Consider the following 25,530-nt stretch of genomic DNA (forward strand, 5'->3'; position numbering starts at 1 on the left):
TTATGTCTGTCTGTGTGTGCACAAGAGCGTGGGGGAGAGCTGGGGCTGGGGAGGGGGCAGCTCGCTGGCCACTGGCCGGTGATGGACCTTGCGTGTGTGTGTGTGCACGTGTGTGTGTGTGTGCACGTGTGTGTGTGTGCTGTGCACGTGCAGGGGCAGTGACCACAGCTGGGACCCCCCCAGCACCACCACATCACCTCGGCAGGACCCCCGCCCTCTCCCCCCAACAGCCGCTCACCTTCCAGGCTCCCGCTGCCTCCTTCCCAAAGGATTTATTAAAACACAGAGAACAGAACCCAGGACACACGGAGCACGAGGCGAATGCAGGGGCGTTTGCTCACAGCTGCCGGCAGCCTCCGGCCAGAGGCCGCCACCGCGGCACGGGCGGTGTCACCGCGCTCCCAGGTGTCCCCGTCCCGGCTCCCATCGTCCCCTCCCTCCCACCCGTGTCATCTCCACCAGCGCACCCCAAGCCTGGCACACCGGGAGCCCCAGCCTTGCCACGGCCACGCTGCCGGGACAGTGCCGGGGCTCGGCACGGCCGCGCTGGCACACACCGGGGCTCCGGCAGCGGGGCTGGCACAGGCATGCACTTGCTCAAACACCACGAGGACGTAGAAATGGACCTTACGGGGAAGCTCGGGAGCGGGATGGCCCCGGCCGGGAAGCAGGACACCCGCCGGCGTCCCCTCACACCCCACACGTGCCAATAAAACCAGACACAAACACCGCGACGACCTCCCTCCTCCGCTCTGCCCACCTCGCCCAGACAAAACTCTTCAAGTCTTCAATAAGAAAGTGCAAAAAAATGTACACGGAAATGAACCCCCCTGTCCCAGGTGCTCCGGCGACGGCGGGGGGTGGCATCAGTCGAAGCACACTTGAAGCGGGAGCGGGAGAACCCGGCAGCGCCGGCGGCGGCTCGGTCTTCCCCGCAGGCACCGCCACCACGCTCCCCCTGCCCTTCCTCCGGCGACGGGGCAGCCGGGGAGCGGCCCCCGGGGGCTGCTGCAAGGAGAGGGGAGAGCTGCCCGTCAGCTGGGCTCCGGACCCCCCCACGGTGAAGGAGGGGTGCGCACTAAGCCCCCCGGGGGCAGCCAGCCCCAGGGCTCGGGGAGGGAGCGCCTACTCCCATCTCCGCTGCCGGCACCCACTGGAGCCAGTGTCTGCACCCAGAGAGTGGCACTCGGGGGGCAGCCCAGAGCAGAGCACTCCTACAGCCCCCCCTTGGTCCCCCACATATCTGCACACTTGTTCCCACCAGGCCCCCGTGCATGGAACACGAGCACAGCCTTACCTCGGCTGGAAACGGGAGCTGCAGAGGAAAATCACGGGAACAGCTAAATATCTGTGATGAGAGAAACACCCTGCTTGCCCGCCGTCCTTTGGTGATGCTCCCAGCCCCCTCAAATCTGCCCCCCGAGTTTCTCCGCCCGGGAGTGTCCGCTCCACACCCCAACCTACCGGTCACATAGGGTCCCAGAGGCATCTGACTGTAGTTGACAATCCCACCCGGCCCAGGACCTCGGAAATTTGGCCCGAAGTTGTTGTTGTAGATCTGGGAGGAGCCGAAGGAGCCCTAGCGGGGGGGTATAAAGAGGGAGAAGAGCAGCTGACCTGCAGCCCTGGCCCCACCATCACCACCCCCGGCGAGGGGCTCCATCCCCGCTGACCTGCTGGACGGCGGGGTCCCCCCCGCGGGTGGCCAGGCGGCTGAGGATGCTCCGCTCGGACATCTGCAGCCGGGCGGCCACAGGCGGGATGCGGGAGAGCATGGAGGGCAGGCGCGTCACGTCGGCCTTCATGTCGCTCAGCAGCTCCTCGAGCTGGTTCAGCACTGCGAGCAGAGCAAGGCGGCGCTCAGGACGGCGGGGGACACACGCTGGACCCCCAACATCCCAGCCACAGGGACTGGCAAGCTCCAGGAGCTGATGGCAAAGAGCACTGTGGACCCCTGCCACCACCCGTGTGCCACTTCCCGGTGCCCTTGCGGCAAAGCCAGCTGGGGAGCAGACGGCCCCCGGCCAAGAGAACGTGAGACAGGGACAACCTCCCAGCTGGATTTCCCCTGGGCCAGGGTGACAAACTCTTCCCAGCCCCCTGGGGCAGCCTCCCCCAACCCTCTGCCCACACGCACCCTTGTGCAGGACGGCGTTGGCGGGCTTGTTGCCGGCCAGTGACTCTTTGGAGAGGTGCTGGTGGCTCTCGGCAAGGCACTCCACTTCAGCCAGACGGGCGTTCAATGCCATGGCCGGGTGACTGGGGTCCTGTGTCATGTTCAGGTACGCAGCCCTCCGCAGCTGCTCCTCAATCACCAGTGCCTGCTCCAGCAGCTGGGAGGTACGGGAAGGGAAGGATTCAGGACCAGAACCCCCACCAGTGTAAACCAGTAACACACCGCAGGCTCCAGCTGCCCACACGGATCACCCCGGCACAGCCTCTGCCCCGCTGTGCTCCCCACTGGCCTCGCTCCCAAAAACTCCCAGGAGAACAGGCTTAGCCCTTGCGTTTTCTTATCCTGCTCAAACACCTAGCATCCCAGAAAGGGATCCGGGCAGCATTTCCACAGCATCACACACGTCAGGAACGGGGCAGAGCACCCAGCCAAGCCCGACCACAGAGAGGAGCCCCATCCCGTGCACCAGAGCCTGCGAGCTCCCCAGGACCAAGTCCCTGCTCTCCTCTGGTGACCACGAGCCCCTCACAAAGCCCATGACCTCTCCTTGCTGCACTCCCAGAAGGTGCTGGCGGGCTCCCCCCGGCTTTGGGGTGCCGCTCTGGTCCCACCCCGCCGGTAAGGACTCACCAGCCCTTGGACCTGCAACTCGCCTTGAACCGCCGGGCGAGGAACTTGTTCTTCATCTCGAGGTAGTTCCCCTTGTGTATCTCCGACTTGAAGGGCTCGTTCAGGATCACGTAGCGCGGGTCGTTCTGGATGTCCTGCCAGCGGGCGTAGCCGTGACTGGGGCGGAGGGAGCGTCAAGGGAAGCACCGGCCAGTCGACGGCGTGCCCGTTGCCCCATAGTGACACCATGTCACCAAACCCCCTCCCCGCTCATCACCGCACCGCCACCCCCAGCTCCCGCACCCCACAGAGGCCTCCCTCCTTCCCGGCCACCCAGCAGCAGGAGGGACGCTCCCACCAAGTCAAAGGGTACGTGACAATTCCTGCCAACAGCCAGTAGTCGTGTCGGCGGTGCCAGATGTCGTAGATCTTGCCGGAGGAGATGGCAGCCCTCTCCTCGTTCTGCCACAGCGTGTGCAGCTCTGTGGAAGCAGAATGGAGACAGCCCGGTCAGGCCGTGGGGCTGCCGGGGACAGGGCACAGTGCAGCAGGCAGGGCAAGCGATGACCATTCCCAGGTAGCCACGGGCACAGGCCGGAACCCAGACACCTCGCTGCTTTTTAAATGGTTCACATGTCCTGCACAGGCTCAGAGCTGCTGCGCAGAAGCTCTGCAGGAGCAGCCGATGCCTCCTCTCTTGCTCTTACCTGTAAAGCCACCGTCAGCAATGTTGAACATGAATCGGAAGTTCACGTTTCTGTCATCCTTCTTCCCATCCTCCTCGTCCTCTTTGTCACCATTTTGCTGAGCCTCGCTGTGCTCCTTCTCCTCCGCCTTGGCCTCCTCTGCTCGGCAAACACAAGAAATTGCTCCTGCCTAACCCTACTCTGCCAAAAGCCTGAGGGGTGTCCTCACTGTGCGCACCCTCCCTCACCTCTGCGCCAGCCCCTGCCTTGCTCTGGAGACCCCTCACACCACTTTTCACCCAAAGCCTCCTTCCATCTCACCTGGTTTGATGTCTTTGTCCTCCTCTTTCCCCGGGCTGCTGTTCAGCTCCGGCTTCTCCAAAGGCTTCTCCTTCTCCTGAATCCCCTCATCTGCAGAAGGGAACGGGGCATGAGAACAATTCAACGTGCAAAAGGCTCTTCAGGGAACAACTTACTGCCTGGAGAGACTTCTGCTTTTAAAGTGATTATATTGTTTGTATATTCAAGGCCTTCAAGAAACTTCAAACAGAATATTCTTCTGCATTTCATCAAGAAAACTTACTCAGTTTTCCCTCTTCTGTGAGATATCTGAGGGAACGTATTGCTAGGAACAGAAAATGCCCCCCAAAATGAGCATTTCTCCTTATTTACAACCTGGAATTGTTTTTCCAGGAATTGCTACAGGACCTTGTGACATTCAGGTTTCCCACTGGGATTTGGAGAAGACCCAAGCAAGGTGCAAGAGCAGAAGCCTCCCAGCAGAGGGAAAGCCCCTCAGCAGCACCAGCACCTCTGAGGCTGGCGGGGTGCACACAACTTCAGCTGCAGAACTTCTCCAGCACGAATGGATGTCCCTGCTGGGTGCCACAGCCCCACAGAAGTCCCCAATGTGGCTCAGAGAGGAGCCCACGCGTGGGGATCAAGTTCACCCGAGCCACAGAGACTCACCTTTCACCAGGGGCTCGGGAGAAGGCTCAGCCTTTTCACTCTCCTCCTGCTTCTCTTCCCTCGGTTTCTCTTTGCCGTTGCAACTTTCTGGGTGCTCTTCGCCTTCCACCCTCTCGGCACTCGCAGGCACCTTAACGTGAAGCACCCCCATGGCATCAGCACAGCCCTGCCCCTTCCTCAGGGAGCTCTCCGAGACTCTGGGCAGCCCATGAGAAGGTCTCCTGGAGGAGATGCTGAGAGAAGCCGCCCTACCTGGCTGTCAGACACCTTCCTGGACTTCTGCTCCACCTGGTCCTTCTCCTCTGGGAACCCAAGCTGTGTTTCTATTTTGTCTGTGGCAATAGCAAAGCACGGAGGCTAATGACAGGAGTCCCAAAGGACCACGAACACTGCCAGGGCAGGCAGACATCTGCAGGACCTTCTGGTGTCCTGTCCCACCTCCCTTCCCAAGCCAGACCCAAGCCACAAGCCCCTGTAAGCCTATAGGCAACGTACCTGCAAGGGCCACAGGTCCCATTTGCACGTGTGCTGGGCTGGCTGGGACAGGGGTGTTGGGATCAGAAGACATGATCTCGCTGGACTTTTTGCTCTCCAGGCCCTCGAGAATCAGATCCGGGGTGCTGTACTTCCCGTTGACGTGCTCAAACTCCTGGACCTGGGGCAGACGCACACCATCAAGTCAAAAACAGCAGAGACATTTCCCACCCGGTCAAAAACAGGTCTGTGCTCAGCCTAGGATTCAGCAGGGGATCCCTGGCGAGAGGTATTCAGCAGCCAGTGAAACCCACAGCCCTCCAGAAATTACCTGAAATGGCAAATTCAAAATTTTACTCACCCACCTTCTTCCTTACTAGCGACATGACTCCTATCCGAGTCAGCACGTGCTGCCGTGACAGCCCTTCCCGGGGAACGCCGTCTGCAAAGGTCTCGGCACCGTCTGCCCCAGGCTCACACAGATGTCTCATGAAGAGGGAGACGTACGCCCTGCGGAAGGGAAGCCAGACCTCGGTCCAGCCCAGGCCACGGACTCCCTGCTGAGCCCCCACAGCACCCACAGCGTCTGCTTCTACCTGTGGGCGAGGGCAGAGCCCCACACCCACGCTAAGGTTTAGCCTATCGTAAAAAGAACGACAACAGGCGTTGCCTCTCCAAAAAGAAACCTCGGTGGGGGCATGCAGGCCCTTGGGCTACTGCTGCCCAGCTGGCTTTGTCACAGCGCAGGGAAGACGGCAGAGATGGTGACATGGCAAGACAACAGGGTGATCAGAGCTTGTCCTCAACACGAGCTGAGTGTTCACCATGATCAACCAGAGCCCAGGACAGACCTTGCCCCAAGAACCCAGGACCTCCCGTACCTGAACTCCTTCTCACTCTTCCCTCGCAGGTCCCGGACCAGCCAGTGAGAGTTGAAGGCGTCCTGGGGGGGCATGCCCCAGCGCATGATGGCGTTCAGGAAAGCCTTGCGCTGGCGGGCGTTGAAGCCGAGAACCTGCAGGGAGCGGAGGTGTTGCCGGGATCACAACGCGGCCTCGGAAGCGTGTGGCGCCTCGGAGCCTCACGGCTGGTACAGGGGTGCTGGACCAGGACTGATGTGCTGGCCACTCAGCACGGAGGAGCCCAGCCCACGAGCCCCGGGCAGCCCTGGCACAATCACATCGGTCGTGCTCTGGCCAAGGCAGACACTCACCTCGATATTTCCCCCGACTCTCGCCAGCAAAGGAGGGAGAGGCTTGTCCCGGTCACTCTTCAGCTGCCTCCGGGATTGTCTTCTGCCACCTAGAGCCAAGCAGCTTCGGTGATGGACAGGCCCAGCCAGCGAGGAAGGATGGCTGGAGAGCTCACACGGATGGATCTGTATCCCAGCCTTCCTGTGCTCCCTCCTGACGGGAGCAGAACCTCCCACCCATCCCACTGGCCTCCCCAAGCTGGGATACTCTTCCACCCCCACCAGGCAAGGGGGCCCCATGCCTGCTCCTCCTGCACTCCCCATCCTTCCACCACCAGGACCAGAGCAAGGTCCTGCAGTGGCCAGTGAAGGAAACAGCCAGTTGCCATCCCTGCCCCGGGAATCTCCTCACCTGGCAGGCAAGTGGGGATGTCTCCCCCAGGAAGGAGGCCCAGGAGCACACCAGTCCCTCCACCCAGATGTTTCTGCTGCACCTGAGTGCCAGAGGCTTCCCGCAGAGCAAAATCCCGTGGAGTATCAAACGCATTAACTCACTCTGACCTTCTGGCCTCTCTTCAAAGTCTTCATCCTCGTCCTCGGAGCCGATGGAGTACTCCGACTGGTTGTCAGAGAGCTCGTCCTGCCACTCTGCAGACCCCAAGGGAGGCCAGGTTAGAAGAGAGCCCGAGCGATGGGACCCTGCTCAGGAGGGACATGCAGGACAGGCAAGAGCCTGCCCACAGGTGCCACTGGCACCCACTGCCAGGCAGCAAGAGAGGGGGACACAGAGAGCAGGAAATCACATTCTCAGGTTTTCCAAAATTAGCATTCTTCTATACAGACAAAAACCCAATTTGAAATATTTTGTCCAGAGACATGTTTTTCCCAAATTCTCCCAGCAAAAACAAGAGTTTACAGAACACAAAATAAGAACAAAAAGTCTTTGAAGAACTTCTATCGTGGTAAATTTAGGAATCTGGGAAGTACAGTGCCATGCAGTCTAACGAACTACAGAGAAACGCCAAGCCACGACTCAGCCAACATGTCCCTCAGGGAACCTGTGTGTGCAGCTCTTCAGTGGCCATACCTTGGTCCTCCTGCGAGGCGTCGTTGTAGTTGACCTGCTTGCGGATTCTCTTCCCTTTCCCCAGGTTCCTGGCCAGATCTTCCTGCTGCTGCTCATAGTGGTGCCGCAGCAGCTTCTCCCAGTAGTCAGGGTCCACATTCTCCTCCTGCTTGATGATCTCACGTTCCACCTCCTCCTGCAAAGCAAGAGACAAGAGGCTTGAGATGGGGCAGCCACAGACATGCCCGTGTTGCCTCTGTCCTCTAACAGCACTCCAGGGAGAGAAGGCACCGAGCCACTGGCTGGAATTTGGCTCCTGAGTCTTTGCCCAAACATAATGACATCACTGTAAGGCTGTCACAGGCCCAAGACAACCTCCCACCCAGGATGAGCTTCTCCAAACACTTCTCCATCCTTCCCACCTTGCAGTGCCCGCGCTTGCATCAAGGGAAAAACTACAGATGTGTGGAGAGCTCCCAGAACCGAGCCGACTGCCGGCTTCATCAGCACCGGGGGGAAAAAAGTCAGTCAGCGGCTGGGAAAACAAATGACAGCAGCGCGGTACACAAGCAGCACCGTGTAGGTTCCCCCGCAGGGGAAGGGCCTTCGGAAGGACAGAAGGAGGTGCCTGCAGGTACTTTGATGGAAATGAGGTCCTGTGCCAACAGGGACAGAGCCTGGCTTGCACCAGTGGCTGCACAGGACAAAGACAACTGTCCTTCTGCCTGCACTGGTCCCATCAGCCTGAGACCCCCAGGTCTGGAACAACCTACAGCAGGGAGGAGTCCTGCCCCACACCCAAACACTCGCAACAACAGGACAGGGAGTGGAACACAGAGGGACATACAACGAGGTGCGATTGTAAGACATGATACTAATCACATTACCACACCGTCCTCTTCTCTGACAACATACTGGGCCACTTTAAAGGAGCTGAGATACTCGTTCATGTTCTGCAGCTCCGTGTCATCAGTCGCATCCTGGTTTCGGTCCAGAAGCTTAGAGATGGCAGCGTCATCGTAGTGGATCACACTGCTGTCCTCCACGTCCTTATTGTCACCTGGAGAGCAAAGCGAGGGGAATGGAAGCACAAATCACCGTGCTGGAGGCAGCCCCCTCCCAGAGTCAGGAGAACTCGGGTTGGGTGCAGGGAGAGGGACAGGTCTCCCCACCAAGGCGGGGAATACATACCTGGGGGGGTGCCACCATGCTTTTTTTTCATGCCGGGAGTCGCTGCACCCCCTTTGGTTGACAGCGAGTCAGAGAAAGGGGTGACAGCATCTGGCATGGCGATCCGCTGTCCCTGAGACACCATGCCTGTGGGCGTAAGGAGAGCAGAACGAGCCCCAGCAGCTCAGAGAGGGCCCCACCTCACGCAGAGCATCCCCAGCCCCTTCCCAATTTCACCTTCCACATCGTCCTTGAAGAGCTCTTCTGTCCCAAACTTGAGGATGTCGTCCAGCTCTTGCTTGGTCATGGAGCCCGACTTGGAGCCGAGCCCCGGGCGGACCACCAGATGGGTGAGCATCATCTTCCTTTTGGCCACCTGGGTGATGCGCTCTTCAACGGAGGCTCTGGTCACGAAGCGGTAGATCATCACCTTCTTGTTCTGCCCGATACGGTGAGCTCTGCTGAACGCCTGCGGGCAGAGAAGGAAGTTGCTGAGGGCGGCACCGTGCCACACTGGCCAAGGGGTCCGAGTTCCTCACCCCTCCAGGCTGCACAAAGGCACCACCAGGGCAAGGCTGAATTCAGCACTTGGGCTGCTACGGGGTGGTGGAGCGAGACGGGGCTCCTCAGATGCTCTGACCCCCTCCACTGCCTGCAGGCAGGCCAGCTGCCCCACGCAGGACCCCAACTGAAGGAGCTGAATGCCAGCAGCGAGGACACGCGCCCAGGAACCCTCTGGCCACAGATTCACCAGGCCCGCACTGCTTCTTCACCAGCCCATCCTCTTGCCTCAGACCCAGGGAAAGGACACAGTGGCACAAATGGATGGCAACAGCGGATGTAGGTTTGGAGAAAACCTTCTCCAGGCCAGGGAGCACAGGAGGGATACACATTTCTCTTCACTTTTCCATTATTTCCAGAGGCATTGGCTGCTCACCTGCTCCAGCTGCCATTTCCCCTTGGGGGTCAGTCCTTAGCTAGGGTTTGCCCCAGGCTTTTGGAAACACAAGTGGAAGCTCCCCAAAAGAGGAGGAGACACCTGGTTGTGCACAAGCAGCAGGAGAAAGCGAGAAGCCTCCAGAAGAGAGCCAGGTTCATGTGCCAGGTCTCTGCTGTGCCACAGACAGGCCAGGACAAGGCTGGTGGAGGCAGGAAGGGGGCTGCTGAGCAGAAACACCTCCCACAAACACAGCAGGAAGGGTCGGCAGCTCGAGAGAAGAGACCGACTTCCCTGCGCAGGTGTGCAAGCAGAGGGCAGAGCCAGAGAGGTACTTACTACATGGGAAGGAAAAGGAAAAGTCAGAAACCTGGATGTCATTGTGGGGATTCCAGTCAGAATCGTAAATAATGACTGTGTCGGCCGTAGCAAGGTTTATGCCCAGACCGCCGGCGCGGGTAGAGAGGAGAAAGCAGAACTGCTGAGCACCAGGAGCTGAGAAAGACAAACCCACAGGTGGCAAACGGTGAGACAGAAAGCAGCGTGGCTTCCACGGAAAGGTGCGGCACCACAATTTAGGGATGAAACAGCAGGAACCACCGGTCTCAGCAAACAAGCAACAGGCAGGGAAGGCAAGGAGTGAAACCACATCGTTCCCTGAAAACCAGTTACTGGAGAAAATACTGCTCCAGAGCTGAAGGGGAAGCTCTGCCTTCTACTGAGGCCTTGAAGGGAAACAGCGGAGTCCCTCAAACGAAGCAGCCTGCTGTTGGCACGCTCAGGGTTCACTGTGGGACACAGCTCAAGGGCTTAACCATGCGGTAAGAGCCGCCCACGCTGTGCCTCAGGAAGCTGGATCTGACAGAGCAGCACAACCGACACACGGACAACCCCTCACCGCCGGCCCTGCGGGCTGCAAATCCCCCTCCCCGCGCCCTCTCCTCGGCGAGGCAGAAAGGCAAGTACCGTTAAACCTGTCGATGGCCTCCTGGCGCAGGCCCCCGGTGATGCCCCCATCTATCCGCTCGTACTTGTAGCCTTCGTACTCCAGGAAATCCTCCAGCAAGTCCAGCATCTTCGTCATCTGCAGGGCAAGGCATGATCAGCTCTGCACAGCCCAGCTCCCCAGCTCCCCCCATGTCCCCTGGGGACCTGTCCTGCCCCGGCCGGGTCCCTGCCCGCAGCCCAGAGGCCACAGCGGTGGTGGTACCACCAACAGCATCTCATCTTCTACAGGCAGCTTTGCCAGCACAAGAGAACCGCGTCTGAACAGCCCTCCCCAAAGGGGAGCACTATTACTATTATCTCCTCTTTTTCCATAGATAAAAAGAGGTTTTAAACATCACAGGTGCTCCTTCAGGAGAGAGCTGGGACACAGTCCATCCATCGTGGCTGCCATAGCTGCCACACTGTCTGGGGGATAAGCTGTCACCAGCTCTTCCACCTATCTCTGTTCCTAGCACAAAATTCTCATACAGAACAAAAAAAAAATCAATCCTTTAAAAATGTCTTTGTTATTAATCTCTGCTCACGCTGACCTGGGAGAAGATCAGAACTCTGTGACCCCCATCCCGCAACTTCTTCAGCATCTTTTGGAGCAGCATCAGTTTCCCAGAAGATTTGACCAAAGAATTGCCATCGTAGGATCCATTGGGCAGCACCGGGGCCTCCTGCGAAGGCACCCGGGTTAGTCTCTTCGAGGACAACACCCGTTAAGTTCATGGAGGAATTCACATGCATTTCAAAGACAAAATCCTTGTATGAAACCACTCACATGAAACCCCACACCATTAACCAACAGAAGATCACGGAAACAGCCCCCACCGACAGCTTACACACGACATTCTGAGAAATGTCTCCACGGCGCAAATAGGGGTGACGTACCACTGCTGCCACAGGGAAGAGGTACGGGTGATTGCAGCACTTCTTCAGGTCCATCATGATGTTGAGCAGCGAGACCTGGTTCCCACCACCCTTCGAATTCAGGGCTTCGAAGTTCCTCGTCAGTATGAATTTGTAGTACTTCCTGCAGGAAGAGGGATGGGACAGACACCCTCGTTAGTTCAGCCAGATGTGGGACTGGCATAAACAGGACGACAGTGAATTAAGCACCACACGCTTCACTGGAGCTTCAAAAGAGCTGTTTGGATGTTTTTAGAAGCGACGGTTCGGCCCCCTCAGCCTGGGGCCAGGTTTATTCGATTGCTGTGTGGACATCGCAGCCCCTATAAGCGGGACAGACTCGGGGGACGGTGGTTAGGAACGCTCCACGCTGCTGGGTGCAAACCCAGCCTTGCCCCACCGTGCGGGGAAGAAGCGATGCCCCCTTCCCTGCAAGTCCCTTGATTTCGGCAGAAGACGCCGCTGAAGCTGAGCAAGTCAGCCCAAAACAACGGGAGCTGAGCAAGCAGCATCCCCTCGGGCAGCAGCGATGCTCCAGGCAAGCTGGCAGCACAGGCTGGTGCCCCGCTGCCGAGACCAGGAGACTGAGGAAGAGATTCAGCCTTGGTGTTTCCTCTGCAGCTCCAGCACTAGCAGAGCCGGGGTGACAGGCTGCCAGCATCAATCGCTTCCCGCTGAGCAGCCAGGACTGCTGAGCCCAATTTAAGCAGGCTGAAGGTGCTCCCCGGTGAGCCAGAAAGCTGCTCCCCGCAGAGGACAGCAGGGTCTCTCTGACCCTCGAACCCCACTGACACCCCACTGTGCTGCAGATGAGGGGGGGTGAGAGAAGCAGCCCCCCCGGAATCACTCACTTCTGCATCTGGCTCAGCTCCACTCTCACGATCAGCTCCGTCTTGGCCGGCATGTTCTTGAACACGTCCGCCTTGAGCCGCCGCAGCATGTGGGGACCCAGCAGATCATGGAGCTTTTTGATCTGGTCCTCCTTGGAGATGTCTGCGAACTCCTCCAGGAAGCCCTCCAGGTTACTGGGAAAAGCAGCCAGAACCCACACAGTGCTGAGCGATAACGGGACAGGCGAGAGCAAAGGTATCTGTTTCTTTATGAGTTAAAACAAGGGCAGAGCTCTTAGGATAACACTCTCATGCCTGTATCCGAGCAGAGCAAATGCCAGACCAAGGAGCCTCACCGATGGCTGGGGGGAAATTCACACTAAATGAGCTAAGAGGACCATGCTCCCCAAAGCACCTCTGTCTCCCCAGAGAGAGGGAACAGAAGATTTCAGCTCCTCACTCACAATTTTCCTGACCGATAGCAAGGCAGTAGCTACCCACAAGACCCAAAAAGCAGTAGTCCATGGGAATGAATCTGGGGTTACGCAAAATGTGCGTGTAGCTGCTATGAGAAACCACGGGGGTGATGCGCTTTGCCATCTGCCCTCCAGCACAGATCAGTGACACTGGCACAGCAGTGACGGGATCCGGGCACCCCAACACAGACAGGGCCCCCGGGAAACTGGAAAACCTCTGCTGAGCCACCCCGGTGGCAGCAAGAGACCAGGTCCCGGCTGCTCTCCCTTTTCGAAGGCGGGAACTAGAGCAACTCACTTAAACCTCTCGGGAGTCAGGAAATTGAGCAGGTGGAAGAGCTCTTCCAGGTTGTTCTGGAGCGGAGTCCCAGTGAGCAGCAGCTTGTAATCGATCTTGTAGCTATTTAATACTCTAAAGAACTGGGAAAAGAAATGAGGTTAGGTGGAAAGAGCTCAGAGGAGCCGATTAGTCATCTGGGGACTGCAGATTGTGCACACGGAGGCTCAGCAGCGACCTCTCCCCCCCGCCGGGCAGGCAGAGCAGACCACAGCTTGCATGTCCCGCTCCGAGCCATCCCCATGGAGCACGGGCAGCAACACTGAATGTCCCTGGGTCACACCGCCTGCCACCGCCTGCGCTGGGGACTGTGTGAAGGTCCTGGGGCCAGAGACCGCATTTGGCCCCAGGTAAAGAGGAGAGGAAGGAGAGGGATCGATTCCCTTCCACGCCAGCGCATCCAAGGACTGTCAGTTGCCAGGCAGACAGCCAGGCTGACACGTCTCCCACTGCTGAAGGATTTTTAATGCCAGAGGATGTTAAAGAGAGCAACCCCACTGAAATGGGACCCAGGCAGAGCCTGTGCAAGCTGAGGACATCTTTCCACTCCCAGGGAGGAAAATATGGAGCAGCACCAGTGCTGGGGTGTCGTATCTTTGTGGCACCGGCTGCACCATAAAAATCGCTCACAAACACCTGCTACCTACTTTGGACTGGTTGTTCTTCAGCCTGTGCGCTTCATCCACCACCAGACAGGCCCACTCTATGGAGCCCAGCACCGCCTGGTCAATGGTGATCAGCTCGTAGGAGGTGAGCAGGACGTGGAACTTGATCTGGGCTTCCTTCTGGAGGAGCAGGGGGAGAAAGAAGCCAGGATAAGAGAGCAGGGAACGGGGTGGCCTTGACCTTTGCTGCTGCTGTATGTGACCCAAGGAGAAATGGGGAGCAGCAGGGCTGGGGCATGAGTCGTGCCAGCAGAAAATCTACACCCATCTGATCGTTAGAGCCAAGCAGGGGACTACAGGAACAGAAAAGGGTCCAGCAGAAATCTTTAAAGCTCTTTAAAAGCAGGACAGAGCCTTAGCTCCCACCTTCATCCGGAAGACCTTCTTTCCACTCCGGATGGCGTTGTCTTCAAAAGAAAACTCATTGTCCCGGATGACTGACCGGCTTTCTTTGTCTCCCGTGTAGGTCACCACATAGAAGTCGGGTGCCCACATCTCAAACTCACGCTCCCAGTTGATGATGGTGGAGAGAGGGGCACTGACCAGATACGGCCCTTTCGAGTGGCCCTGCTCAGGGAAACAAAGTCCAAACTGTTCACCCCATACCGAGCAGCTCTCAGCCTCCGCGGGGACTGCTGGATGCTCCACTCACCTCCTTGTACAGGGAATACAGGAACACAATAGTCTGCACAGTCTTCCCCAGCCCCATCTCATCGGCCAGGATTGTGTCTGTCCCCTGGGCCCAGGAAAATCTCAGCCAGTTTAGCCCTTCCAGCTGGTAGGGATGGAGCGTGCCTCCCGTGGCATCGATGTACCACGGCTGCTTGTCAAACTTCACTGTGGGCTGAAAAGAGAGAGACACGACGTAAGAACCAACTCTCCCTCCTTCCTCTGCAGCCAAGCACATCCCTCTTTGGCCTTGCGACACAAAACAACCCCAAAAGAGATGCAGACACGCTCCCCAGCACAGCACAGCCACCCCAGAGCCTCAAATGAAAAAAAAAAAGCAGGAAGGAACTAGAGGAGAAAAATGTAACAGGGCAGGGGGACAGACAGACCTCCCTCTCTCTGGGCCCACACACGTTATGCTGCTCCCACCGTTCCAACTCACATCCACTAGAGGCGTTTCTGGAGGCTTTTCCAGCTTCTCCTCTTTCAGCTTTTTCCCTTTCTTGTTCAGCTTCTTCAGAGGGCGCGTGTCCTCCCCCAGCATCAGCTCCCTGCAACCGCCAGTGCGCATCAGGAGAAGGCAGGCAGGCATTCCCCTCCCAGTCCCCAAGCCGAGGGAGAGAAATGCTTCTCAGACTCCGCTGCCTGTTCCCCACAGGAGCTGTCCTGGCCCAGTTAGCACAGACACTCATGGACTGTTAATTTTCTCCACCCAACAGTCCACGCAACCACACCCAAAATGAAGTAAAGCAATCCCATCAGAGTACTGTGGTTTTCCCCCAAAACAGACAGGCAGCAACGCCATGGAGCCGCCCCGAAGCACAGTGAGACCATGAATATTCTAGCAGAATAAATGCAGGGGAGGGGGAGCATGGGCTGGAAAACAGCAGGATTTCCTGCAGCCCGGAATGCAATTTCAGGAGGGCCAGCTCTCTGAAAGAGCTTGGCCACTGCTCTTTGAAGACAGGTCCCTGCCAACAGTGCAGCATCTTCAAAAGGGGACACCTTCGAGTCCCCAGTGGCTGCAGAGGCTACCCCAGCCCTGCCTGGCTCTCCCAGGCTGCAGCAGCCCAGCTGTGGCCCCACCACCCGGCAGGCTCCTACCTGTGGTTCCAGTAGAGGTGCTTGAGGTTTTCATAGTAGGGGATGTCTATCTCATCGATCTCCCAGGTGCACTGGTCGTACGGCAGGTCTTTCCACTTGATCAGGTAATGGATGTCTCCCTTTTTATCAAAGCTGTAACACGGGGCACAAAAACCTTATCAGTGAAATGCCACTCACCCCCCGGGAAGCAGCCAGACCATAACCTGCTTCCATGAACCTGGGTGCTCCATCCTCTGCTTTTACCTACAGACCACAACACGCAACCAGAGGTAGGAAAACACAAAGAAAGTATTGAAACTTCCCAGCAGAAATGCCTATTAAATCGTTAAGCTTCAAAGGCTGCTCTTCCATTCCACTGAACAACCTCGTCTTCCTGTTTTTCCAGGACGGGATGAACACCAGCGCTCACCCTCCTTCTCCTGCAGCATTCGCTGCTCTGTGAAGTTTTGCTTACGCTGAAGAATGAATAAACACACTAACGAGTCTGATTATATGCCTACGGGGAAAAAAACCCTTGCCTTATTAGTGGACAATGTAAAGCTTGCATGAAAATTAGCCAGACAGCTTTATTTATTTTCTGCCAAGCAGCCTTCAAGCAGAGTTGCCACTTGAAACTTCCAAGTTGCCACATGAAATGTAGAAATTCAACAAGGTGCCACCAGCTGCTCAATGCAAAAAAAAAAAAAACCCACTCATCTGCACAGCACATTTCATATGCAGGAAATTTCTTCCATAGAAAAGCAAACGCCAAGGCTCTGTAAGGGAGTCAGGTACCTCCTCAGTCACCGTCCCTCTCAGCATCAGGAGGGGTAAGTGGGAATAACGTACCCCTCAGGAACATGTAACACACAAATCCCTGCTGCTGCCTCCCCTTTGACCTGAGCGCAGAGGGGCCGCCTGGTTTCTGAGAGGAACAAGTGACCCACACAGAACCAGGCTGCTGTTCCGAAGCAGTTCAGGTGAGCGGCCACAGCCCTGGGGCACAATCAGTGGGAGCGAGACCCATCACCGTGTGGCAGCAGAAATCCACGGAATGATTAGGCTGTAACAGGGGCCCAAACAAAACATCGGGGAAAAGGAGAACAACTCTGTGCATTCACCTTTGGGAAAATTTACCATCTCTATTTTTAACCTGCAACGTAGCAGAAATGAAAATAAGGTATCAATTCACTTTTGGCCTTGGCTTCACCTCAGGAGCAAACCTCCAAGGCACCAGAGACTTCGAAACAAGCCAGCAGCTGAAATTCCAGCAGCTCTAGATTCTGGCTTTGCAGAAGGACAGCAAGAACTTCCCAGCCCCAGAGGGGAGAACTCAGCCAAGCACAGAAATACTGCGGCAGCAGTCCCAGAGGCTCAGCTAACACGTAAACCGTCGGTGTGAGAGCTGCGCACGGAGGGAAAACCCACAGAGAGCACAGACCCACGGCTCAAAGCTTCCTCTGCAGAACTTGCAGGGGTCCTGGGGAGCAGCAGGGCTCACCTTTGCCATTTCCCTCCCTGGCCTGTAACAGCATCGCTCAGTACCAGCACTACCAGGGGCTCAGGCACCCTGGCAGGCACCTTTCAGTGACTCGTTCACGAGTTCCCCCCAGGCAGCTCCTCACCTGTGGTTCAGGATGCGGTGGATCATCATCCACTCGGGCTTGATGCCGTAGCGGTAGAACCGCTCCTCCATCTTGGCGTACTGCGGGTCTTTGTTTTTCCGCTTCTCCCTCTGGCTGTCCTCGTCCCCGGAGCCGTAGTCGAAGGCTGGCGGCTCGTCCATGTCGTTCTTCCGTTGGTAGTTGCGGTACATCACGGTGTGGTAGAGCTCCAGCTGCGGCAGGAGGGAGCCGCGGTCACCCCTGGGCGGCAGGGCAGGGGGCTGGGCAGGGGCACACCGACACCGTGCTGGCTCACCTGCAGCTCCTTCACCCAGGAGCAGTGCCAGTAGGACAGCCCTGCCCACTTCACGAAGAACTCGCGCTCCGGGATCCCCTCCAGCACCTTCGGTGGGGGAAGAGCCAGCTCCCCATCCGGGGCAGGCAGCGCCGGGGGGAGCGGGGCGGCCGGCGGCTCCTTCCAGGCCCAGTGCAGGATGCGTTGGACTTTGCCCTTCAAGGGAGGGCACTGGGGACAAAAAAGCAAACAGCCAAGAGCACAGAGTTTAAGCTGAGCCCCTGTCAGGGGCCACGGGGAGGAGGGCAGCAGGGGTCTCACGACGCCAAGCACACAGCAGCCAAAAGCTGCTGCCAGGGGGAAAGCCCAGGGCAGAGAGTGACAGTGGATCCACCCCCAGCCACGGGGAGCCAAGCGTGGCAAGCCCAGTGACCTCAACAGTCCCAGACCCTGCCTGCATCTATCTCACCCTCAAACACCACCACCGCCCCCGGGCACAAGCAAAGTCCAGGTCCCAGGCAGTTACTGCCTCCCTATTTCTAACAGGGCAGACAGAAAGGAGGTGCCGAGGGTGTGTGGGGCGGGCAGAGGCTGGCCAAGAAGTGTCTGACACTGCTGCATCCCCTGCGGGGACCGGCCTTGCCACCAAGCAAGAAAAGTCCCTCTCCATGCATCAAATGGGGCTTGGCAACCCATCTACAAACCAGCAGAGAAGCCCCCAGCAGCAATCCCCATGGGGAGACTGTGCAGGTGGCAGAGCCATCCAATGCCATCGGGGAGGGGGTCTGTGGCAGAGGGCAGGGCACGGGGAGAGGGTGCAAGGGGCAACAGGGCCGGTCAGGGGTGGGCACGGGGACGGGGTGAGGAATGGTGGTAACACTCACTGTACAGCGAGGGCAGAGCCATTCACCATTTGGGATTTCTGGCAGCGGCGGGTTCAGGCAGTGGAGGTGGTAGGAGGACGGGCAGGTGTCGCAGCACAGCAGCTCCCCTCCGTCCTTACAGACCCGGCAGAACTCCATGTGGTCATCCTCCTCCTCCTCGCCGCCTTCCTCTTCCTCCTCCTCCTCCTCCTTCGGTTCCCACTGGATGCCCTCCTTCTCCTGGGGAAGCACAGCCAGTGTAACACCAAGGGTTTCCACCAGCCACCCATCCACACCCACAGCCCCCTGACCCCACTCACGCAGTGGGGGCAGCTCCACTTGCCCTCGGGGGCCTTCTCCAGCTCGGGGTCCAAGCAGACAAGGTGGTAGGCACGAGGACACGTGTCGCACAGGATGATCTCCCCTCCCTGCTGGCACACCTCGCAGTAGTCCTGGTGGTCCGTCTCGTACCCGTCCCCTTCCTCCACTGCAAGCAAGGGACAGGTGTACAGTCAGAGGGACGGCAGAGCCGGCTGCTCTCCCGGGAGGGAACGGGACACTCGCTCCTCTACGATACAGTTAAGGCAATAAGGACAGTGGTTCACCTCGGACCCCTCCTCTTACATCCCCCTACCTCTCTGTCCCTCAGCACCACAGTCCATCTTTGCACACAGCATCATCTCACCTCTGTCTCTCTTTCTCTCTCCACACTGTATCATCCTTTGGTTCCTTCAGGCTCTCAATGGAGAATGCCAGAACCTGGAGAGGTTGCAAGGGAGGCCAGTCAGAGAAACCTCCCCGGGTACCAGCGCCACCAACTGCAAACGCTCCATGCAAGGGTGACACGGCCGAGGAGGAGGACTCCTCTCCTGGCACTACTCTGCTCTTCCTGGGTGCTCACTGGCACAGAGGCAGGAGCTCTCTCAACTCAGCGCGGATGGGAAGAGGAAGGGAGGGACAAGGCCTTGCAAGCGCCAGAACGGCTCGTCTCCATTCCCAGCTCTGCCTCAGACTCCCAGCACAGACCTCTGACCTTCTGCTCCTCCAGCACAGGCAGGAGCTGCCGAGCTCCAGCACGAGGGGCCTCCTACAGCAACGAGCCAGGAGGAGAAGCGATGCCTTTCACATGCGAGACGTGGAGCCAGATGGCCAGCCCTGCCTCGTCAAGCAACGGGGAGGCTGGCCAGCATCACGCCCTAACCGTCCCCCAGCCCAGAAGCTGCCCTTCCATTTCTCAGAAGCAAAAAACCCGTCGGCAAAGCTACAAAGCCAAAGGATGTGCCTGGATCTGAAGCGTCTCATCCCGAACAAGGACACAAGGTAGAACCAGCAGCGCGCATCCTGCAGCGGCACAGGAGGCAGAGACGGCGTGGGGAGCCAGGCAGGGTGGCACCGGGACTCGATGGCACTGGGAGCCGGAGCAGGGCTTGGGGCAGCTGGGCACAGGGGGGCTGCTCTCAACGGCAGTGCAGGGATGGAGGTGCCATTGTGCAGAATCCACCCACAGCCCTTCACGAGGGAAGGGGTGAAGGAATATGCATATAAATGTGGCCACACAGCTGCTGGCAGACCCCAACAGATGATTTCCACTGCTGCTCATGTGCCTTCCTCTTCCTACATCACTACAACAGACCCACCACAGATCTACCGCCTGCCTGCTGCCCGATTGCACCTCTCATGCAGACAAAAAGTCCCTTATCTTAACGCTTTCTCGCCCGCAGCCTGCCCTACTCCCCTGGGAGCTTGCCACAAGCCATGACTCTCCAGGGGCTGCTCCTCAGAAGATCCCTTCCCTGGGAGCCCCACAAATTCTGGAACTTTGCTGCTAGAGGACAGATCCTGGCGGGATCCCACACGGAGGCAGGGTGCCAGCTGCCCGTGACGCATCCCGGTGCCCAAAGCTCAGCTGCCCGGGGTGGCTGGGGCCGTGAGCAGGCAGCGAGATGGGGCAGGGGGGACTTTGTGAGCCACGGCAAGGCAGAGCCATCCACAACCACAGCTCTCCTGAAGCAACTCCAAGTGGTGACACGGAGCTGGCTCGGGGGCAGATGAGCCCCAGGCGGTTGCTGGTGGCTGGAGAGAAGGAAAGCTGACTGCAGATCGAGGGAAAGGCCCTGCCGCCGGACTGCTCCGCCACCACCGGCACTGTGGGGGTGAGCCAGAGCCCCACAGCAGGACCTGCTCGCTGCCTTCTTGCAGGCACGAGCCCACCAGCAGCAGGGCTGGACACCACAAAGCACCTCGCACTCCACACACACAGACAAGCACAACAACCACATCCTCTGCCACCGAGCCAGCACCAGACACAGCCTGGAGCTGCCAAGGCCAGGAAAGCACCATCTGAAGAGGGAAATCCAAACAGAACAGGAACAGAGTACAAAGGATGGCCTACTCCTCTTTTTCTTTCTCCTCCTCTTCCCTCTCTTCCCCAGCCCAGCCGAGCACTCGGAGCGCACTGAGGAGCTGTTGATGCTGGCACTGTCAAAGTCGGATTCCTCCCGTTCCTCCTCTTCGCTCTGCAGAGGGGAAAACCAAAGCACACACAGTCCGAGTGCTGGCAATCCCAGCCGTCACTCCCCAGAGAACGCCGCTCTGCAGCGGAACAAACCCCCAAAGACCCACAAAAACCCACGTGAGATCATGGCCCAGCCGCTGAGCTCCTCGGGGCGCCCTGCTTTCCACGTGAACAGACCAGCCCGAGCAGCAGGGATGGTGGCAGGGCACACGCGCTCCTGGCAGGGACAGGGTTCACAGGAGCGTGTCACAAGGCGTTAGGAAGCAGGGAAATCTCCTCTATCCGATCGATGTCCCAGCCAGGCCATCAATCAGCGTGGATCTGGACTATTGCTAGAGCCTGAGGCGGTTACCGTGCACCGCTCAGCACAGCACAGGGACAGCTTGTCCAGTTCACAGCACCGTCGACGTGCAATCACCCAGCAAATCTCAGAGCACATTTAAAATGCATAAATCAACGTGTCAACTCCCTGCCTGGCCTCCCTGACAAGAGGTGGGCTCTGGGTCTCCCCTGCAGCCTGCCGTCCCCGCTGGCACAGAGTGCAGAGATTTCACTGGCCAGGCAGGCTGGGAAGGGCTCAGCACATGAGAGCTGCTGTGACAACGTCACCCTGGGTGCAGACCCCCAAAACAGGGACACGTGGGGGGACAGCCCCCTCCTCCCACTCCTGGGCAGCCAGGGGCCCCCTTCTCCACTGCCTGGCAGAACTTTGCTCCCTCTGCCTCTCTCTTGACGCCCATTTCAGCTCGTGTCAGCCCGTCTGTGTGCCTGCACGTAGGCGTTCACGCTTGACCTTCCTTACAACATGAAAGGAGCTAAGCAGAACCGGCACCCAATGGCGTCAAAACGTACCACCACATCTGAATCCTTATTCTGGAGATTTATGCATGCAAATCCCTGATCTGCACGCTATCAACCGGGTGCTCAGCGCTCCAGCTGCAGGAGCCAGCCCAAGCTCTTTGTAACTTCCAGAAACACAAGTGGGCAGATCTGGAGCGCACCCAGAGACAGGGTGAATTTTCTGTGATGTGTGGTTGAAAAAAATTGAGTTTTTCGAGTTGAAAAAAACACAGCAGCGAGTGTGTCCTGGTTTCAGCTGGGATAGAGCTCATTTTCTTCCCAGTAGCTGCTGCGTTTTGGATTTAGTATGAGAATAATTTTGATAACATATATTGTCTTAGTTGTTGCTAAGCAATGCCCATATTGAGTCCAGGACTTTTTCAGCTCCCCACAGAATCCAAAAGGGAGCACAGCCAGGACAAGCTGCCGCACGGATATTCCACACCACAGACACACACACAGTGTGTAAATGGGGGTTGAAGGAGCTGGGATCCACAATCACTGCTTGGGACGGGCTAGACAACCGATCATCGGTGGTGAGAAATTGTACTGCATCACTTTTTTTTGTTTATTCCTTTACTATTTTTTTTTTTTCTCTTCCATTGCTGTTCTATTAAACTGTCTTTACCTCAACCCATGAGGGGTTTTTCCCTTTTTCTCCCTGTCCTGCTGGAGGAAGGAGGGGAGGGAGTGAGCGGCTGCGTGATCCTAGCTGCCAGCTGGGGTTAAACCACGACGGAGTGGCTGCCTCGGATTGCTCCTTCCACCTCCACCTCCGACGCACAAAGGTATTTATAACCTGTTCTGTCAACTAAAGCTAGAGTCCAATAAGGGTGAACTAATGGGATTTCGATCAATGGGATTTTATCAAGACCCTCAAGAGTTCCACCCCTATTCAATAGATATTTAAGAGATTTATTCTTTGAAATATTCTGCTATTCTTTAAAACGCACCTGATACTCGTGTGCTGACAAGAGCCCAGCACACAAAGTGCAGTAGAGCCCTGCTGCCGTGCTCTAGTAAGAGAAGAAGCTCGGGTACCCCTGGGCTTGCTGCAGGATCACAGCAGCCCGGAGGCAGGCTGTGCTAACGTAATTAAAGCTTTCGATAATTCTCTTTGACATATGGTTCAGCTGGAGTGCAAGCCCTGAAGAATTCCTTTGCAAATGAAATCTGAAATGATGGCATTACCAACCTAATCACTGAGAGTAAGCATGGTTACATGATTTTAGCAGAAATCATGCGCAGATGCGACATCTTCACAAATCTGAGCCTGGACACAGCTCTCTATCAAAACGATGAACGCGCTGATGGGAGACTGGTGCTTCGCAGAGGGGAATGAACCAGGCTGTGACACCCCTACTCTAGGGGGCTTCTAGGGGAGGGCTTGTGCCGGCATTTCCCCGCTGTGCCCCCCACACCCAAGGCCCCGTGCAGAAAAAGGCAGCGCACACTTACAGAGGAGCCCTTTTTCCTTTTGCTGGGGATTCCTCCAAACCGGAATTTCAAGCCTGCCATCTTTTTCCCCTTCCCCTTTTTCTTCCCGTCTTTGGAGCCCTTGATTTTCTTCTTCACGCCTGGACCTGGAGAAACAGAAGACTTGTTTGGTACTCTACAAACAGCTGTCCCCAAATCCCCACCCCAACCCCAGGATTTACAGGGAGGATGAGAGAGCACTGGGCGCCCTGGGGAGCAGGGCAGCCGCTAGCACTGTCCACAGAGCACCTGCTTTGAGGCAAAAAGCTGCAAGAACAGACCCAGCGCTTGTGAAGAATTGGGGGAGAAAAGCACCTGCTCAGGGATCCCGGAGAGGGACCGCAGCTCACGGGGTGGCAAATGCCAAACAGGGATTCAGGGCTCTGCAAGGTGGGGAGAAAAGAGGCGGCCACGGAGAGGCAGGAACGCGGCGCTGAGCCCACCACGCGAGAAGGCTGCCTCAAACTGCTCTCCCGGTCATTTGAGCCGCTCGCTCCAAACATCTCGAGGCACCAGGAACTGACAACCGCACAAGTGGAACAGCAACCTTCCCGAGGAGGAACACAGCACAAGCAAAGGGAGATCCCTCCCTTTTCCACTACTGTCCAGCTTCTGTGGTGTTTTCCACAGCCCCTCCCAAGCGTGGGGAAAGCAGCACCAATCTGCCACTAGAAACAGGAAGACGCTAACAGCAAGAGACCCCTTCAATACAAATCAGACTGTTTCCAGAGGAGTTATTGCAGATTTATATGGTTGGCTCGCTCCCTGCAAGAGGGCTTTGAAAACAGTCGCCTTTTACCCAGCTGCCAGGAGAATAAATCCTTTTTTCTGAGAAAGACTTGCAGCCTTACTGCCAGTGCCTTTCCATCACTGAACTTCTTGCCACCTCAGACACAAAGTACCTGGCTCAACTGCCAGATGGTGCACGTTCATCTGGCCAGACCACACCAGCTTTGCCAACGCACCTCTGCTCCAGCCTTGCTAACCTACAAATCCTCTTCAGCTTGGACTCTGAGGACACTGCTGGTTTCTGGAGGGCTTTACAACCCTGCAGAATCCCCCAGGAGAGAAAATGGCACAGAAATACATGGCCCAACCACTTATTTAAGATATAAGAATGAAGTTGAGCATTAATTGCCATAAACTGCCAAAAGTCCAGAAGGTCCAGAGGTGGCCAGGGTGATCTGACATGGTAAATGAAACACAGCCACCTTTAGGACTTCTGCAAGGGAAACGGGAGCTGCAGACATGTCTCTGGCACTACCTTCGCCTCCCCGGGTTGGTGAAGCACATCTCCTGCCTGGACATGCTTTGCCACCTTTTCCAGCCTGACGATGTGGCTGGCTAGCTCTGCAGAGCACGGCACCGGTGAGAGCAGCCCCTCTGCGCAGCCCACCGCGGCTGGCACCTACCCTTGCCCTCCTTGGTCTTAGCCTTCCTGACAACGGTGGGCATGGCAGACTGCTGGGGGCTGGTGGCCAGCGGTGGGGCAACCGCGACGGTCTCTACGGCTGCAGCCACAGCCGCTGCGGCCGCTGCTGCCGAGCTGCCCTTGAACGGGTTGTTGGCACTGAACTCTCGCCACTTGGCACCGAGCACGGTCATCATCTTGGACATGGGGATCTTGGGGTTCTTCTTGGCAATCAGAGGCCTGCAGGGCAGGGAAGAGGGAAAAGAGGAAAGCTTCACTGCGCATCTGCTCCTGCTTGCCGTGTGCTGGTACTTCAGCCCAAGAAATGCCCCAGCAGTGCGGGCCTCACAGCAGCAGAATTTATTTTACAAGTTCACCCACTTGTCTGAGCAATGCCCGAACCTCAACCACCACACAAAGCCCCACCCAGACCCACAGCTTCCTACCTGAGGAACTGGCTGAAAGCCTTGTAATTAGTCAGAGTATGATAATCTTCTTCTGAGAAAACATAATCCACATCATCGAGGCCCCACTCCTCCATCAGCTGGGCTGAGCTCTTGGGCTCCTGTAGATTTACAGAGAGACATCATTAACGTAAACGACCATGGCTCTGCAGACGAGCAGCGCAAGGCTGGGTCTGTCATGTGCTCCATATCAAACGCTCCCCCTAATCAGCGACAGGCAGGGATTTGTTTCTGTGATTTACAAAACAGAGCATGCACAAATGCTGAACAAACTAATGTTTCACACATTTCCAAGGAGCAAATTAACATGTCACTGTCTAAATACTCCCTGTACCATGTAATACAACACAAAGCCTTGGCAGGGTTCATGTCTCCAAGAAACTCTGTTTCCTTCTGCGTGTAAGATAAACAACAGGGAAATACAACCTTTCCCCTCCCAGTCACTCACCTGCAATCTCCTCCTCACCAAACCCAGGGCAAGTGTCTCATGAAACCCCGAGGCCGCCTCCTCTAAGCACGAGCTGCTCTGCCACTCTCTGTCCCCAAGTTCAGTGGACGGATGCCATGAATCTGTCACTGGTGGCAGACAGTTCAAGAAGGCAAGCTGCCCCAGACTGAGAAGCTGCTGTTTGTCAGAAGAGCCAAACTACCTGACGAGGCCTCCAACCTCAGAGTAAAACACACTTGCTTCATCCCCACAAAAGGTACCGTGAGGACTTGCGAGCGCACATCGTCGTGTGGCTAAATCGGTCAGCCCAATGGGGAGCGCTTTGCTTATGCTGCCATGCTTTACACAAGGGGAACCTATCCACCAGCACAAG

At 57.2% G+C, this 25,530-nt stretch overlaps 1 protein-coding gene across 1 annotated transcript in view; it reads right to left on the reverse strand.

The window, feature by feature from the left end:
* Positions 1 to 241: 241 nt before the first annotated feature.
* CHD5 (chromodomain helicase DNA binding protein 5) overlaps positions 242 to 25,530 on the reverse strand; it is a 30,916-nt gene continuing 5,627 nt past the window's right edge. Inside the window, exons 4-42 of the mRNA XM_074161488.1 lie at positions 24,692 to 24,810; positions 24,247 to 24,485; positions 22,817 to 22,941; positions 20,396 to 20,519; positions 18,324 to 18,490; positions 18,025 to 18,243; positions 17,162 to 17,371; positions 16,867 to 17,078; positions 15,263 to 15,394; positions 14,601 to 14,709; positions 14,142 to 14,333; positions 13,856 to 14,056; positions 13,472 to 13,609; positions 12,786 to 12,907; positions 12,033 to 12,206; positions 11,164 to 11,305; positions 10,818 to 10,949; positions 10,246 to 10,363; positions 9,650 to 9,774; positions 8,580 to 8,811; positions 8,364 to 8,489; positions 8,060 to 8,232; positions 7,194 to 7,368; positions 6,662 to 6,754; positions 6,128 to 6,216; positions 5,796 to 5,929; positions 5,280 to 5,424; positions 4,936 to 5,095; positions 4,693 to 4,772; positions 4,441 to 4,570; positions 3,793 to 3,882; positions 3,493 to 3,630; positions 3,159 to 3,267; positions 2,830 to 2,962; positions 2,138 to 2,333; positions 1,674 to 1,837; positions 1,465 to 1,579; positions 1,298 to 1,348; positions 242 to 1,008 (exon numbers count right to left, since the gene is read on the reverse strand). Of these exons, the coding sequence (XP_074017589.1) occupies positions 1,341 to 1,348; positions 1,465 to 1,579; positions 1,674 to 1,837; positions 2,138 to 2,333; positions 2,830 to 2,962; positions 3,159 to 3,267; positions 3,493 to 3,630; positions 3,793 to 3,882; positions 4,441 to 4,570; positions 4,693 to 4,772; positions 4,936 to 5,095; positions 5,280 to 5,424; positions 5,796 to 5,929; positions 6,128 to 6,216; positions 6,662 to 6,754; positions 7,194 to 7,368; positions 8,060 to 8,232; positions 8,364 to 8,489; positions 8,580 to 8,811; positions 9,650 to 9,774; positions 10,246 to 10,363; positions 10,818 to 10,949; positions 11,164 to 11,305; positions 12,033 to 12,206; positions 12,786 to 12,907; positions 13,472 to 13,609; positions 13,856 to 14,056; positions 14,142 to 14,333; positions 14,601 to 14,709; positions 15,263 to 15,394; positions 16,867 to 17,078; positions 17,162 to 17,371; positions 18,025 to 18,243; positions 18,324 to 18,490; positions 20,396 to 20,519; positions 22,817 to 22,941; positions 24,247 to 24,485; positions 24,692 to 24,810 (5,490 nt within the window). The 3' untranslated portion in view covers positions 242 to 1,008; positions 1,298 to 1,340. The remainder of the gene's footprint in view (positions 1,009 to 1,297; positions 1,349 to 1,464; positions 1,580 to 1,673; positions 1,838 to 2,137; positions 2,334 to 2,829; positions 2,963 to 3,158; positions 3,268 to 3,492; positions 3,631 to 3,792; positions 3,883 to 4,440; positions 4,571 to 4,692; positions 4,773 to 4,935; positions 5,096 to 5,279; positions 5,425 to 5,795; positions 5,930 to 6,127; positions 6,217 to 6,661; positions 6,755 to 7,193; positions 7,369 to 8,059; positions 8,233 to 8,363; positions 8,490 to 8,579; positions 8,812 to 9,649; positions 9,775 to 10,245; positions 10,364 to 10,817; positions 10,950 to 11,163; positions 11,306 to 12,032; positions 12,207 to 12,785; positions 12,908 to 13,471; positions 13,610 to 13,855; positions 14,057 to 14,141; positions 14,334 to 14,600; positions 14,710 to 15,262; positions 15,395 to 16,866; positions 17,079 to 17,161; positions 17,372 to 18,024; positions 18,244 to 18,323; positions 18,491 to 20,395; positions 20,520 to 22,816; positions 22,942 to 24,246; positions 24,486 to 24,691; positions 24,811 to 25,530) is intronic.

Source organism: Numenius arquata, chromosome 20 (assembly GCF_964106895.1).
Source record: "Numenius arquata chromosome 20, bNumArq3.hap1.1, whole genome shotgun sequence".
In the NCBI taxonomy this organism is placed as follows: Eukaryota; Metazoa; Chordata; class Aves; order Charadriiformes; family Scolopacidae; genus Numenius; species Numenius arquata.